This window comes from Oncorhynchus gorbuscha, linkage group LG04 (genome assembly GCF_021184085.1).
Source record: "Oncorhynchus gorbuscha isolate QuinsamMale2020 ecotype Even-year linkage group LG04, OgorEven_v1.0, whole genome shotgun sequence".
NCBI lineage: Eukaryota > Metazoa > Chordata > Actinopteri > Salmoniformes > Salmonidae > Oncorhynchus > Oncorhynchus gorbuscha.
The window spans coordinates 63,727,751-63,745,471 of NC_060176.1; the positions used below are offsets into that span (position 1 = coordinate 63,727,751).

The window sequence follows — 17,721 nt, forward strand, 5'->3', positions numbered from 1 at the left end:
TGTGAAAAAGAGTGGACCTGTAGAAGGGAAACAACTTGGTTCTAGGGCTTGAACCAATAAATCCATAGGTATACCAAGTGCACTAATGGGCTAATACACTTATAACTATTTCACTTTTTAGGGTGTATGCTGAAAATGCAAACACAAAAACGGCTTCCAACAAGACCAGAGGGACTGTGATGACACTAATGTTGCACTTTCCACCAAATTATGGGGAACAGCTGGGAATGGGATAAGGGTTTGAACAGTTCATTGAGGTTATAGAGCATGACTGAGTTTACACTATAAAGGTCCAGACTCCAGACACCTTGGTTGAGGCCAGTAACTGTACACTGTGAAACTCAATTAGGCCATTTAGCTATCCCTTTCTTACCTGAACTAAACAATTACAACGTTAGTCAGTGGATAACACATATAACACAGTAATATAGGGCACAGAACGCTAATGAAAACAAAACTGTTTAATAAAATATTTGTCAATTTAGAAAAATTGTGGTTCCTTCTTATGGGTATCAGTTCCATTCAATGGACATTTTGGACTAAATGTATTACAACATTTGGCCAGCCTAAGAAAAAAACTAAATTGAAATTGACATAGATATAGAAATTGAACGGCAAGGGTTTATAATCGAAACAAAGTAGAACTTACGAGATAGAAGTTTTCAAATCAGGGCAAATAACTGACATAGATGGCCTTCACTCACAAGCTCGTCAATTTCGTCCACTCTGGCTAGTTTAGTTTAAAGCTACAATTGGTTGGTGTTACTGTTATGCAGATCTCCATAAGGGTGGTAGCTAGAACTGACATAATATTGCTAGCTGACTTGCTGGGATAGCTATTAACGTTACCTTATGCCGTATTCTTATTTTTCTGGTATTAACTAAATTGTAGTTTAGAAACTGTTTTCGACATAACGTTGTCTTTATAACGGGGTTGATAGAGCTGTGGGAGCTTGACAAGTTGTGCCTGCTTTTGAAAACTTAGCCTGTTAGCTAGTTTAGCTAGCCGGGGGTTGGCACTGGGGATCAGACTCGGAGAGCTGACCAGCTGGCTTGCTAGCCACTTACTACCAGTCAGCTAGCTAATGTTATTGGCCAAGCTAACGGTACTGTAACAATGCAGGTTAACTAGATAGCTATATTCGCTAGCTAACTGTTAAGGCTAGATAAATCGTTTCAGGTAAACTGTGGTGTAGCTAGTTAGCCTGACGACAAGAACACAACATCTTAGCTTAACGTTAGTCCTCGCTACTGTACTTTTTTTTGTTTCGTGAAGGGGAAGAATGGAGAGAGATACTATTTTGAGATACATTGACAAATGAATTTTCATCTGGCAAAGATTGATTTACAAGAATTGGATCGGACCTGGCGTTGACAAGCAAGCTGTAAACTCGCCCTGCTAGCTAGCTAAGTGGGCTAACGGTAGCTGACTGGCGTCAACAACCGAGTAAGTTCTATAACGCGTTACGCTAACGCAACACTTTTAACGCTAGTATGTATAAAAATGTTACGCACTGTACAGTAACTTTACATATGGATTTGTATTTTCTGAAGTTGTAGGTGCAGCCCGTAAGATTGAGTTGACCCGAGCTAGAAAGCTACATTAAGCTAGCTGACTTAACGTTGTTACGATAAAGTCGAAGCGAATAGTCACCATATTCAAGTTGAATTGCAAGTCATTTGTTCCACTAGCTATACATCATAAGAAAAGTAACTCATTTGTCATTACAATAGCATATCCTTGCTAGTAGCTAGCAATCAAGGCCCAGTTTGCGTAGTTAACTAGCTGACGTCAACAGGTTACTTAGCTACTAGCTAACACTAGTTAACTAATTGTTTCGCTAACATTAGCCAACTAAATAAGCTTGAAAGCAAGTTGTCAGGCATACATTTCTCATTTGTTTTTATGCATAATGTGTTTTCTGTTTGAATTGTATGGTGGTTAACAGTTTCTACACAAGTTTTCTGTGCCGATGTAGAGGTTATTGCTCCCATTTCTACCGGAAGTGGGGCGTAACTCTTGCGCGATAACTAGCTAGCTACGTATATACCCAGTAAAGTATGGACTGATTGTTTTTTTTACATCTAGTAATGAATAGGTGTAACATTAGCTAATTAATATGTATCTGGACACTTTGAGTCACTCACACATTATTTGCAGTGTCGGCCTGGGTGATGTCTCTTGGTCACCCTCACTGCCACAGCCTACAATTCGCTCAAACATAATTTGCACTTCACTAAAACTGAATGCACTATTCATTCAATTCAGTTTTAAAAATCGATGTATTGAATTGAAGTGCAATATCTTATACACATTGAAAATATTTAATTCAAATACAGTTTCTGTTGGCACTGAAGTCACTCAATACATCACCATGTCACCATGAAGATCCAAGAGACCATGAGTCAATGACATTACCTATTCTGCATGTACTCATGCAACATAGGCACACACAAGGATTTGGGTTTGCCCATGTTTTGAAACTCTAATTGACCGTTATTTCAAACCCCCGAGCTGACAAGGTTGAAATCTGTCGTTCTGCCCCTGAACAGGCAGTTAATCCACTGTTCCTAGGCCATCATTGAAAATAAGAATTTGTTCTTAACTGACTTGCCTAGTTAAATAAAGGTTACATTTTATTTTATTTTATTAAACCTCCCTTTAGCTCACATTACATGCATTCACTTTGCAGTGTGGTGAATATTTGCTCCTTGTGTCTGTGATGAGCTGTAGGCGGTAGCCAGTTCAGATTGCTTCCAAGCCAGCACAGATATACTGTGGAAAGTTGTAATATTATGTAAAGGAATGATAAGGCCTGCATCTTCACAACAGTTACTACAAAGCTGCTAACAAAGGTTTTTCTTTGATGAGTTGCTAAGTAATAGCCTTATACAAACTCTTGATGGTGTTATACACCAGTCTTCTGTGATTTTGATTCAGCCCCATTAAAAGGTCTTGTGCTCCTCTCTGTAATCATATTACAAGCTTTTGCCCAGAGGCAGCTTTTGTCATTTACTTCTTCCGATCAGAAGTTATTCATCTCGGCTCAACTTTGCCAAGGGCTTAACTCCTGCTTTGGTCTAAGTGTTTGTGTTAATTGAGTAGGGCAGTCCTATCATGAGCTGCTCATCTCCGGGCCCACAGGCAGTGTCAGGAGGTTGTGTGTGTACAGTGTGTGTACTCCGGTGGTACTAGTGGAGGATTTACAGTAGTCAATAGACCAAAACATCCAGTCATCAACAGAAGAAGGCACTCCTCTGCTCTAAGGCATCTTTGTTTCAAGGTTATATGTTTGTTTGTTATGAAACCCCTCTATTGCCTGCCGGGCAGTTGAAAAGTTGTGTGCTAGCCTGTTGCGCTTCTATGCTCAATTTCTTTGACTGCCACTACTATCTGTCATTGAGATGAATTCTGAGATCTTGATTGCAGACAGTTGTAGCACGCGCTGACAATGGGCCCCTCTGTATTGTAGCTCTCTGCAGACATTTGTTTCACGGTTTCCCTGCTAAGCTAATCAAAACATGAGATGCTCCGCAGTATGGTGGAACAACACTGGCTGTACTACTTTCAAAATGCTCTAACTAACCTACCTGTCTTGTATTGTCTGACAAAATAACTCATCACCTTCCCTTTTCTTCTTCTTTCCCCGTCTGCTGTTCAATGCAGGCAGCTGATTGCGGATGGCCGGTGTCTCTGTATTGGACATGGAGACGCCTTCATGCCCTCCGGTCCCTGTGCACCAGAACGGGACTGCTCACCGGGAGCCTCGGGGGTCCAGGCCAGCCACTGCTCCGGTGCTGCGGGTCCACCTCTACCACAGCAGCCTGGCTGGGCTAGACTCATCCCCCCTCAGCTACCCACCAGGGGACTACGTAGTCGAGCAACTGTGTGTCAATGCAGCGAAGGAGTGCAGTGAGTACCAGTCAAATTCTTTCAAAACAGCATGATAACGGTCATGAGTTTGTCCCCACTTAGTGACCTGGCCAAGAAGACCTCTGGACTCTAGTTGTAGACTTGTAACTTTAATAACTTAAAATCATAGTTTTTGGTTAGGTCCTGTGGGTTTGGCATGAGGTGTCCTTTCTGCACCAAAATGCATCGTTGCATTTCCTCTGAAAAGGGATAGAGGGAATTGGGTTTGAATGGTATTTTGGTACAGTATTTTATTAGGATCCCCATATAACTTACATGCTCATTGAGTTAATGTACTCCGTACTAGCTCAGACATAGAGGACTAGACACAGAGGTTATGGTCTTGGTTGATTTAAAAAATAAACTATATTATACACTTTGTTCCAGCCTGTCTACCTTTATGTGCTGTTGTCATGAACGCGTAAAATATAATAACTAAGGTTGAGTGAGTTCTGACATAAGCTGCACTCCCAATGGTCAATAAAAATGTGCGACAACTTAAAAATGTCAGCGAGGAGAAACTTAACCCGCATGTTTTTAAATGCCCACAAGATTTATTGAAAAGCAAAACATGAGGGACATTTTAAAGGACAATTCAACCACTTTTCAACCTCATTTTCATTATCTCCAGCACAATAACAGTTGCTGGAAATATGTGTCTACATACAGTATGTGAAAACTGCACATTTCTACATTTTTTTTTTTTTTTTTTATCCTACCCTGAGATGTCACAGAGAAGCAAATTTTTAAGACCTACCTTCTCATCTTTTTAATCACAGATCATACAGACATGCTGTTTTAACATATGTAGACACTGGTTTGGTGCAGGAGATAATGAATATGCGGTTGAAACATTTCACAATTGCCCTTTAAGCAAACGGCAACAGGTACGTTTGTTGGAATATGTCCCAGGTTCCAACGGCTCAAATACAGGTCTTGTGTTTAATGACCTTTTGGTGACCCTGTAGGTAGAACATTTTATTATCGTAACATTCAAATCCTTTTCAAGCTTTTTATTAAGACTCAAGGCACAGTGCATTATCTGGTCTCCTAAATGTTGATGAAAGATACAATGTTGTTTTGAAATTAATCATGTTTCCATCCACAGTTTTTATGCGAGTAAAGTCATACAGATGTCGTGACTTTTTTTATGTACTGTGATGTAAACTGGACGTTTCGGCACAAATTATATAAATGCTGAAAGATCATTTGTTCGTTCGACATGGTCAGATCTTTTTGTGTCGGTAATTTTTTTGGTGAGAAATGGTGGTGGAAACCATCGTATAATAACCATCATCTCATCACGTGACTCCAAGTTTACTTTGATATGTTGTGTGGTTTAGAGGTCGACCGATTAATCGGCATAGCACACCCAATTTTTCAGTTTTTGATTTGTTAAAAATATCCTATAAATGTCGTTCCACTTCATGATTGTGTCCCACTTGTTGTTGATTCTTCACAAAAAAATACAGTTTTATATCTTTATGTTTGAAGCCTGAAATGTGGCAAAAGGTTGCAAAGTTCAAGGGGGCCGAATACTTTCGCAAGGCACTGTATGCTCAATCAGCTGTGCCTCACAAGTAATACAACAACATGTCTAGTACCGGTGTGATCATATAGCCTACCTCAAATTTTGTAATATAATTTTAAAAATGTCCCAAACAACAATGCATTGGCAGGGCAGTTCAAGCAAAGTGTTAATGTGTTGGGCCTTTAGCTTACTGCACAAACCTCATTGCTACAGTACTGTTTTTAATTGGTTAATGTTGCATAGGCTAACGTTTTTTAAGTCATGTAAAAAAAAAAGATCTGAGAGGTACAGTGAGGGGGGAAAAGTATTTGATCCCCTGCTGATTTTGTACGTTTGCCCACTGACAAAGAATTTATCACTCTCTAATTTTAATGGTAGGTTTATTTGAACAGTGAGAGACAGAATAACAACAACAAAAAATCCAGAAAAACACATGTCAAAAATGTTATAAATTGATTTGCATTTTAATGAGGGAAATAAATATTTGACCCCTCTGCAAAACATGACTTAATACTTGGTGGCAAAACCCGTGTTGGCAATCAGAGGTCAGACGTTTCTTGTAGTGGGCCACCAGGTTTGCACACATCTTAGGAGGGATTTTGTCCCACTCCTCTTTGCAGATCTTCTCCAAGTTGTTAAGGTTTCGAAGCTGACGTTTGGCAACTCGAACCTTCAGCTCCCTCCACAGATTTTCTATGGGATTAAGGTCTGGAGACTGGCTAGGCCACTCCAGGACATTAATGTGTTTCTTCTTAAGCCACTCCTTTGTTGCCTTGGCCGTGTGTTTTGGGTCATTGTCATGCTGGAATACCCATCCACGACCCATTGTCAATGGCTGAGGGAAGGAGGTTCTCACCCAAGATTTGACAGTACGTGGCCCCGTCCATCGTCCCTTTGATGCGGTGAAGTTGTCCTGTCCCCTTAGCAGAGAAACACCCCCAAAGCATAATGTTTCCACCTCCATGTTTGACGGTGGGGATGGTGTTCTTGGGGTCATAGGCAGCATTCCTCCTCCTCCAAACACAACGAGTTGAGTTGATGCCAAGAGCTCCATTTTGGTCTCATCTGACCACAACACTTTCACCCAGTTGTCCTCTGAATCATTCACATGTTCATTGGCAAACTTCAGATGGGCATGTATATGTGCTTTCTTGAGCAGGGGGACTTTGCGGGCACTGCAGGACTTCAGTCCTTCACGGTGTAGTGTGTTACCAATTGTTTTCTTGGTGACTATGGTCCCAGCTGCCTTGAGATCATTGACAAGATCCTCCTGTGTAGTTCTGGGCTGATTCCTCACCGTTCTCATGGTCATTGCAACTCCACGCGGTGAGATCTTGCATGGAGCCCCAGGCCGAGGGAAATTGACAGTTCTTTTGTGTTTCTTCCATTTGCGAATAATTGCACCAACTGTTGTCACATTCTCACGAAGCTGCTTGGCGATGGTCTTGTAGCCCATTCCAGCCTTGTGTAGGTCTACAATCTTGTCCCTGACATCCTTTGAGAGCTCTTTGGTCTTGGCCATGGTGGAGAGTTTGGAATCTTATTGATTGATTGCTTCTGTGGACAGGTGTCTTTTATACAGGTAACAAACTGAGATTAGGGGCACTCCCTTTAAGAGTGTGCTCCTAATCTCAGCTCGTTACCTGTATAAAACACACTTGGGAGCCAGAAATATTTTTGATTGAGAGGGGGTCCAATACTTATTTCCCGCATTAAAATGCAAATCAATTTATAACATTTTTGACATGTGTTTTTCTGGATTTTTTTTGTTGTTATTCTGTCTCTCACTGTTCAAATAAACCTACCATTAAAATTATAGATGGATCATTTCTTTGTCAGTGGGCAAACATACAAAATCAGCAGGGGATCAAATATTTTTTCCCTCACTGTAGATTTCGTTTTGCATTTTGACTCAGAAAGTGATCTTGAGTCAGAAAAGGTTGGTGACCACAGTTCTAGAGTTTGCCCTGTTAACACTGTCAACGTTTCCCTTTAATGTGGCAATTGTGATCGAATCAACGCAATATTAGCCACTTTCAATGCAACATACAGGCAGAAAGCATTGGAGTAGGATTCTATTGTATTGTCACACTCTACACAGACCGGTGCGGTATAAACAATCAGAGTTGCAGTAAGCTTTTATGCAAATAGACCATTGCCATATATAGATCTGTGCCATTTACTTGGAACTGGATTGTGTTTACAGCATGAGAGGTCGTGAGTAGATGCGCTTGTTTTGAGAGCAAAGCGAGAGCTGCATTAAGCCACGTGCAAATTTAGTTTATATCCTTTACTAGTTAGTGAGAGCTATTAGCCCAGTTATAGATAATTTGTAGTCAGTAAAAGGGGAGTTATCGCTTCCTACAAGAGCACAAAACATGTACATTTCTAGACACATTTGAAAAGGGAGAGAGGTAAAGATATTTTTTTTGTCTTAAAAGGGCAGTGTAGTATTTTGAGATAGGCTAAGTAGCCAATAGGCAGAGGGTAGCATAATTTTTCTGATTCTCTGTAATAATGGTATGACAATAATGCATTTTATTTTGTAAAGAGGTTTCTTGCATCAAACAACACAACAGCATTGTCAGTCACCTCCTTGTCTGAAGGACGTGGATAAACAGTCAAGCCCTGTATGTTCTTTTTCAAAAGTCTCATGAAATGTAGACCTAGATTGAACACCACACATTGGGTGCTACTGTAGGCTGAATGATAGAACAGCTATTTCCATGTTAAAATGTTATGGGGTGCATTTTCCATCGTTTTTTTTAATGGAAGGCAACTCTGGTAGGCCGACATGATGATCAAATAGCCACTATTAAAATGGTAACTTAAAGCGGGTACAGCATCAATGTTCGCAGTAAACGCTGGAAGTTGCACAGAATTTTCACAATGTAAGATTTTTCTTAGAGCAGACCTGAAATTTGCTCAGTGATGGAAAAATATTTGAGGGTGCATTATTGTTCTTCACACGCAGATTTTTATCCGCAACAAGTATGTTTGTTGGAAACACCACTGGTGGGAAAATGTGCGTATTTTCTTAATGAGGTTTTTAGAATATTCATATGAGATTCTGTCGCCAATTGGATGGAACCTAGTTGTGTACCGTGGAAGTGCTTCATAAGCACAATGCATGCCATCTCATGATGTATCTTCTGTCTCCACTCTTCTTTAGGTGTGTCGCCTCTGTACTGCAGCCTGTTTGGGCTCTTCAGAGAGAGAGACGGCATGTGGTTCTCCCCGAACCATGTCTTCCAGCTAGATGAATATGCCAATGAAGACATGGTCTTCAGAATAAGGTATGTGTAGTGTTTTCTGTGCTCATGGTTTCTGCATTTTTGTTGGCTAGATCTCACGCACTCTAATTATACATTATTAATTTCTCTCTCTGTCTGTCTCTCTCACTCTCTGTCTCTCAGGTACTATTTCCCTGGCTGGTACAGCAGTGGAGCTACGAGGGCATATCGGTATGGAGTCACCAAGGGCTCTGAGAGTCCTGTCCTCGATGACTTTGTCATGGCATACCTCTTTGCCCAGGTAAGAGTCAGTCTGTAACATAAGGAACCAAGCAATCTAGCAAATTGTCTCACTCTTCACTGTGATGATGTTTGTTAAGATTTGATCACTAAAGCACACGTTTGTCCATTGGTGCACATGTGGCCTTATTCCTTCAATAATGCTGTGGAAAAATAATGGTGGTTGATTGGCTGACAGTTACTGTAGCCAAGCGGTATCTCAGATAAGAACATAGACTAGCTATATCCTTGAGGAAGTATCAGTATTGCTGTCAGACTGTTGTACTGTCTGTATGTATCGTGCTTTCGGAAAGTTTTCAGACCACTTCACTTTTTCTACATTTTGTTACATCACAACATTTTGTTACGCCCTATTTATCTTCAGAGTAGGTACTGTTAGGTGACCTAAACTGGGATATGCTTAACACCCCGGCCGTCCTACAATCTAAGCTAGATGCCCTCAATCTCACACAAAAGATCATGGAACCTACCAGGTACAACCCTAAATCCGTAAATACGGGCACCCTCATAGATATCGACCTGACCAACCTGCCCTCTAAATACACCTCTGCTGTCTTCAACCAGCGATCACTGCCTCATTGCCTGTGTTCGTAATGGGTCCGCTGTCAAACGACCACCCCTCATCACTGTCAAACGCTCCCTAAAACACTTCAGTGAGCAGGCCTTTCTAAACGACTTGGCCCGGGTATCCTGGGAGGATATCGACCTCATTCTGTCAGTAGAGGATGCCTGGTTATTCTTTAAAAGTGCTTTCCTCACCATCTTAAATAAGCATGCCCCATTCAAAAAATGTAGAACTAAGAACAGATATAGCCTTTGGTTCACTCCAGACCTGACTGCCCTTGACCAGCACAAAAACATCCTGTGGTGTACTGCATTAGCATCATATAGCCCCCGCGATGTACAACTTTTCAGGGAAGTTAGGAACCAATATACACATGCAGTTAGGAAAGCAAAGCCTAGCCTTTTCAAACAGAAATGTGCATCCTGTAGCATAAACTCCAACAAGTTCTGAGAAACTGTAAATTCCATGGAGAATAAGAGCACCTCCACCCACTGCACTGAGGCTAGGAAACACTGTCACCACCGATAAATCTACGATAATAGAGAATTTCAATAAGCATTTTTATATAGCTGGCCGTACTTTCCACCTGGCTACCCCTACCCTGGTCAACTGCTCTGGACCCCCCCACAGCAACTTGCCCAAGCCTCCCCATTTCTCCTTCACCAAAATCCAGATAGGTGATGTTCTGAAAGAGCTGCAAAATCTGGACCCCTACACATTAGCTGAGCTAGACATTCTGGACCCTCTTTCTAGAATTATCCCCCGCAGTTGTTGCAACTCATTACTAGCCTGTTCAACCTCTCTTTCGTATCGTCTGAGATCCCTAAAGATTGGAAAGCTGCCGCGGTCATCCCCCTCTTCAAAGGGGGAGACATCCTAGACCCAAACTGTTACAGATCTATCCTACCCTGCCTTTCAAAAGTCTCCGAAAGCCAAGTTAACAAACAGATCACCGACCATTTTGAATCCCACCATACCTTCTCCGCTATGCAATCTGGTTTCCGAGGTGGCCATGGGTGCACCTCAGCCACGCTCAAGGTCCTAAACGATATCATAACCGCCATCGATAAAAGACAATACTGTGCAGCCGTATTCATCGACCCGGCCAAGGCTTTCGACTCCGTTCAGTCACCGTATTCTTATCGGCAGACTCAACAGCCTTGGTTTCTCAAATGACTGCCTCACCTGGTTCATCAACTACTTCTGTGACAGAGTTCAGTGTGTCAAATCGGAGGGCCTGTTGTCCGGACCTCTGGCAGTGCCACAGGGTTCAATTCTCGGGCCGACTATTTTCTTTGTATACATCAATGATGTCGCTCTTGCTGCTGGTGATTCTCTGATCCACCTCTACGCAGACGGCACCATTCTGTATACTTCTGGCCCTTCTTTGGACATTGTGTTAACTAACCTCCAGACGAGCTGCATGCACCTGCCCGCCCGTCTAGCATCGCTACTCTGGATGGTTCTGACTAAGAATATGTGGACAACTACAAATACCTAGGTGTCTGGTTAGACTGTAAACTCTCCTTCCAGACTAACATTAAGCATCACCGATCCACTGCGACCTGTATGCTCTCGTTGGCTGGCCCTCGCTTCATATTCATTGCCAAACCCACTGGCTCCAGGTCATCTATAAGTCTTTGCTAGGTAAATCCCCTCCTTATCTCAGCTCACTGGTCACCATATCAGCACCCACCCGTAGCACGCGCTCCAGCAGGTATATTTCACTGATCACCCCCAAAGCCAACTCCTCGTTTGGCCACCTTTCCTTCCAGTTCTCTGCTGTCAATGGCTGGAACGAATTGCAAAAATGACTGAAGCTGGAGACTCACATCTCCCTCACTAACTTTAAGCATCAGCTGTCAGAGCAGCTTACCGATCATTGCACCTGTACAAAACCCACCTGTAAATAGCCCACCCAACTACCCCATCCCCATATTGCTGTTTATTTTTTGCTCCTTTGCACATTTTTTTGCTCCTTTGCACTCTACTTGCACATTCGTCTTCTGCTCATCTATCACTCCGGTGTTTAATTGCCGAGTTGTAATTGTTTCGCCACTATGGTCTATTTATTGCTTTACCTCTCTAGTCTTACTTAATTTTCACACACTGTATATATACTTTTCTATTGTGTTACTGACTGTACGTTTGTTTATTCCATGTGTAACTCTGTATTGTTTGTGTCGCTTTGCTTTATCTTGGCCAGATCACAGTTGTAAATGAGGAGTTGTTCTCAATTGGCCTACCTGGTTAAATAAAGATGAAATAAATATAAAATAATTGAACAGCCTTATTCTAAAATGTATTACATAATTATTCAGACGCTTTGATAAGAGACTTGAAATTGAGCTCAGGTGCATCCTGTTTCCATTGATCATCCTTGAGATGTTTCTACAACTTGATTGGAGTTCATCTGTGGTAAATTCAACTGATTGGACATGATTTGGAAAGGCACACACCTGTCTATGTAAGGTCCCACAGTTGACAGTGCATGTCAGGAAAAACCAAGCCATGAGGTCGAAGGAATTATCCATAGAGCTCTGAGACAGGATTGTGTTGAGGAACAGATCTGGGGAAGGGTACCAAAAAATGTCTGCAGCATTGAAGGTCTCCAAGAACACAGTGGCCTCCATCATTCTTAAATGGAAGATGTTTGAAACCACCAAGACTCTTCCTAGAGCTGGCGACTGGCCAAACAAAGATTTTGGGGGAGAAGGGCCTTGGTCAGGGAGGTGAACAAGAATCCAATGGTCACTCTGTCAGAGTTCCTCTGTGGAGATGGTTGTCCTTCTGGAAAGTTCCTCTATCTCTGCAGCACTCCACCAATCAGGCCTTTATGGTAGAATGGCCAGACGGAAGCTACTCCTCAGTAAAAGGCACATGCCAGCCAGCTTGGAGTTTGCCAAAATACATCTAAAGGATGCTCAGACCATGAGAAAGAAGATTCTCTGGTCTGATGAAACCAATATTGAACTCTGACCTGAATGCCACGCATCAGATCTGGAGGAAACCTGGCACCATACCTACAGTGAAGCATGGTGGTGGCAGCATCATGCTGTAAGGATGTTTTTCAGTGGCAGGGCCTGGGAGACAAGTCAGGATCAAGGGAAAGATGAATGGAACAAAGTACAGAGAGATCCTTGATGAAAACCTGCTCCAGGTTCTTCTTCCAACAGGACAATGGCACTAAGCCCATAGCCAAGACAACGCAGGAGTGGCTTCGGGACAAGTCTCTGAATGTCTTTGAGTAGCCCAGCCAGAGCTCGGACTTGGACCGGGTCAAACATCTCTGGAGAGACCTAAAAATAGCTGTGCAGTGACGCTCCTCATCCAACCTGAGAGGAATGGGAGTAACTCCCCAAATACATGTGTGCCAAGCTTGTAGCGTTACACCCAAGACGACTCGAGGCTGTAATTGCTACCAAAGGTGCTAAAACAAAATACTGAGTGAACTGTCTGAATACATATGTAAATGTAATATTTCTGTTTTTTTTTTGCACACAAAAAAGTGCAACCTGTGATTTCTTTGTCATTATAGGGTATTGTGTGAAGATTGAGGGGGGAAAAAACAGTTCAATCAATTTTAGAATAGGGCTGTACCGTAACAGAATGTGGAAAAAGTCAAGGGGTCTGAATACTTTCCAAATGCGCTGTATATATCGAGACATCAGCCGTGGAATGTGAGCATGTTCCAACTGCGTTTGATAAGGGCCCCCTATTAGGGAAGTTGCATGATAAAATGAAGAATTTCTACGCCCGCCTGACATTGCTGATGGGCGATGCCTGTTTGGCCATCAATATTTTTGTTTGGGATGTTTACTGTTGAGTGACGTGTATGGTTTAGTGCTGATTGGAACATGTCTTTATCACGGAAGTAGAAAGGGAGACTATTTTAATCGCTGAGGACACATTTACAGTAATCTATAGATTTGTGTCTTTTCTTATTAGAGACCATTTCAAAATTAACACACATACACAAAGCTATTTTTAATTTATTTACCACCTCTTCATGTAGCCTGATCGGTTTGTTCTTTTCTTTAGGCCTTTGATATAATTTGTCCAGTCAGTGAATACATTTAGAGGTGCCCATACTGTCCCCCCATTCTGTAAAACATGAATTATCTATTAAGCCACAATTTAATAGAAAGTTTATTTTTAAGGGGATATAACATTGAGATAAACCGACTAACACCTTAAATTTTCCAAGCTAATTTTAGGTCTGGGGTCAAATTAGATTGGAGATTCTCCAATGCAACTTCCCATGTGCCTCGATGGAAAAGAGGAGAGGTGAACCCAGGTATCTTGAGACTGCGATATGACTGGGGCTGAACTCTAAGGATTATATGGATTTATGACTGGGGCGGCAGCATAGCCTAGTGGTTAGAGTTTTGGACTAGTAACCGAAAGGTTGCAAGTTCAAATCCCCGAGCTGACCATGTACAAAATCTGTCGTTCTGCCCCTGAACAGGCAGTTAACCCACTGTTCCTAGGCCGTCATTGAAAATAATAATTTGTTCTTAAATGACTTGCCTTAAATAAAGGTTAAAAAAATAAAAATACCCTGGAAATCTGTTTCAGTGACACGGTGCTCTGGGGCCTCATTTATAACCGTTGGGTAAATTTAACACTAAATATCTGCATGCTGCTTTTCTGAAAAGACTGCACGTGCACAGAAATATTGAGATTCATACGTTTGGCGCACACCATACATATGCATGTTTGCCGCTATAAATTAGACCTGTCATAAAACTACGCACATGAAGTAGCATTATAACGCCGCCTGAAAAACACCCATCATTCAACTTTTATGGTGACAATAACTCCCTTATTTGCTGTATACTTTGGAAGTTTTGGAATTAGGGCAAGACGGTAAAGGAAGTAGCCTAGTAATGGTGAACTGGATGAGATGTCGTTTAGAGGTGTTGGCAGAATGTTTTTTTCTGCAGTGACATTTGCTGTATATGAAAGGCAAAAACAATTGCAAATTCTTGTGGACCTGTAAACAGATAGTTTGATTTCAATAATGTTTTGCATTCACTTTTTCCCAAACCTTAATATGCTGAACTGCTAGCCAATTCTGAAACATTCTGAAACATTGTAAACTACAGTAGGCTTACTTACAGTGGCAGCCTACACACTTCAATGCAAAATATCAACTATTAATTGATACTGGCTGTTCTAAGCCATGCTCCCTGTCAGATGCATAGAGCAAAAAACTTGAAATTATAATGAAAATCTAATAGGCTCAATTAAATGAGGTGTGCATGGTCATTTGTTGTATGGCTACTTCGGGAATATTAACTCATCGTGGATAGAAAAGGTGAGGAATTTATTATGCAATGGTTATGAGATACACTACCATTCAAAAGTTTGGGGTCACTTAGAAATGTCCTTGTTTTCCATGAAAACATACATGAAATGAGTTTCAAAATTAATAGGAAATATAGTCAAGATGTTTAAGGTTATAAATAATGAATTTTAATTTAAATAATAATTGTGTCCTTCAAACATAGCTTTTGTCAAAGGATCAACCATTTGCAGCAATTACAGCCTTGCAGACCTTTGGCATTCTAGTTGTCAATTTGTTGAGGTAATCTGAAGAGATTTCACCTCATGCTTCCTGAAGCACCTCCCACAAATTGGATTGGCTTGATGGGCACTTCTTATGTACCATACGATCAATCTGCTCCCACAACAGCTCAATAGGGTTGAGATCCAGTGACTGCTAGCCACTCCATTATAGACAGAATACCAGCTGACTGCTTCTTCCCTAAATTGTTCTTGCATAGTTTGGAGCTGTGCTTTGGGTCATTGTCCTATTGTAAGAGGAAATTGGCTCCAATTAAGTGCAAAATGGAGTGATAGCCTTCTTCAAGATCCCTTTTACCCCATACAAAATAAACTCGGCATAAAAAGAAATGTCCCTTTTTCAGGACCCTGTCTTTCAAAGATAATTCGTAAAAATGCAAATAACTTCACAGATCTTCATTGTAAAGGGTTTAACTTCTTATGGCTGCAGGAGCAGTATTGAGTAGCTTGGATGAAAGGTGCCCATGTAACGGATGTGAAACGGCTAGCTTAGTTAGCGGTGTGCGCTAAATAGCGTTTCAATCGGTTACGTCACTTGCTCTGAGACCTTGAAGTAGTGTTTCCCCAAGGGCCGCGGCTTGCTTTGCAAGGGTTGCTGCGGAAAAAGGAGGAAGGTCAAAAGGGGGTGAGTGTAACGGATGTGAAACGGCTAGCTTAGTTAGCGGTGTGCGCTAAATAGCGTTTCAATCGGTTACGTCACTTGCTCTGAGACCTTGAAGCTGTTTCCCCTTGTGGAGTGATGGGTAATGATGCTTCGAGGGTGACTGTTGTCGTTGTGTGCAGAAGGTCCCTGGTTCGCGCCCGGGTATGGGCGAGGGGACGGTTTAAAATTATACTGAATGTTGTCGTTGTGTGCAGAAGGTCCCTGGTTCGCGCCCGGGTATGGGCGAGGGGACGGTTTAAAAGTATACTGTTACACCCAGAGTAAACGGCCTGCTCGTCAGTCCCAGTTGCTAATACAGTGGGGCAAAAAAATATTTAGTCAGCCACCAATTGTGCAAGTTCTCCACTTAAAAATATGAGAGAGGCCTATACCTTTCATAGGTACACTTCAACTATGACAGACAAAATGAGGGAAAAAAATCCAGAAAATCACATTGTAGGATTTGTTATTAATTTATTTGCAAATTATGGTGGAAAATACGTATTTCATCACCTACAAGCAAGCAAGATTTCTGTCTCTCACAGACCTGTAACTTCTTCTTTAAGAGGCTCCTCTGTCTTCCACTCATTACCTGTATTAATGGCACCTGTTTGAACTTGTTATCAGTATAAAAGACACCTGTCCACAACCTCACAGTCACACTCCAAACTCCACTATGGCCAAGACCAAAGAGCTGTCAAAGGACACCAGAAACAAAATTGTAGACCTGCACCAGGCTGGGATGACTGAATCTGCAATAGGTAAGCAGCTTGGTTTGAAGAAATCAACTGTGGGAGCAATTATTATGAAATGGAAGACATACAAGACCACTGATAATCTCCCTCATTCTGGGGCTCCATGCAAGATCTCACCCCGTGGGGTCAAAATGATCACAATAACGGTGAGCAAAAATCCCAGAACCACATGGTGGGACCTATTGAATGACCTGCAGAGATCCGGGACCAAAGTAACAAAGCCTGCCATCAGTAACACACTACGCCGCCAGGGACTCAAATCCTGCAGTGCCAGACGTGTCCCCCTGCTTAAGCCAGTACATGTCCAGGCCCGTCTGAAGTTTGCTAGAGAGCAGTTGGATGATCCAGAAGAAGATTGGGAGAATGTCATATGGTCAGATGAAACCAAAATATAACTTTTTGGTAAAAACTCAACTCGTCGTGTTTGGAGGACAAAGAATACTGAGTTGCATCCAAAGAACACCATACCTACTGTGAAGCATGGGGGTGGAAACATCATGCTTTGCGGCTGTTTTTCTGCAAAGGGGCCAGGACGACTGATCCGTGTAAAAGAAAGAATGAATGGGGCCATGTATCGTGAGATTTTGAGTGAAAACCTCCTTCCATCAGCAAGGGCATTGGAGATGAAACGTGGCTGGGTCATTCAGCATGGCAATGATCCCAAACACACCGCCCGGGCAACCAACGAGTGGCTTCGTAAGAAGCATTTCAAGGTACTGGAGTGGCCTAGCCAGTCTCCAGATCTCAACCCCATAGAACATCTTTGGAGGGAGTTGAAAGTCCGTGTTTTCCAGCAACAGCCCCAAAACATCACTGCTCTAGAGGAGATCTGCATGGAGGAATGGGCCAAAATACCAGCAACAGTGTGTGAAAACCTTGTGAAGAAAACGTTTGACCTCTGTCATTGCCAACAAAGGGTATATAAGTATTGAGAAACTTTTGTTATTGACCAAATACTTATTTTCCACCATAATGTGCAAATAAATTCATTAAAAAATCCTACAATGTTATTTTCTGGATTTATTTTCTTCTCATTTTGTCTGTCATAGTTGAAGTGAACCTATGATGAAAATTACAGGCCTCCCATCTTTTTAAGTGAGAGAACTTGCACACTTGGTGGCTGACTAAATACTTTTTTGCCCCACTGTATATACTGACTCTGGAAAAACATCAAAAGAAAGATGCCTGGGGT

At 41.9% G+C, this 17,721-nt stretch overlaps 1 protein-coding gene across 1 annotated transcript in view; it reads left to right on the top strand.

Annotated features, from left to right (window-relative positions):
* The first annotated feature begins 727 nt into the window (after nucleotides 1-727).
* The window catches only part of jak2b (Janus kinase 2b), a 43,618-nt gene continuing 26,624 nt past the window's right edge, over nucleotides 728-17,721 (top strand). Inside the window, exons 1-4 of the mRNA XM_046347724.1 lie at nucleotides 728-1,447; nucleotides 3,668-3,913; nucleotides 8,617-8,740; nucleotides 8,861-8,978. Of these exons, the coding sequence (XP_046203680.1) occupies nucleotides 3,682-3,913; nucleotides 8,617-8,740; nucleotides 8,861-8,978 (474 nt within the window). The 5' untranslated portion in view covers nucleotides 728-1,447; nucleotides 3,668-3,681. The remainder of the gene's footprint in view (nucleotides 1,448-3,667; nucleotides 3,914-8,616; nucleotides 8,741-8,860; nucleotides 8,979-17,721) is intronic.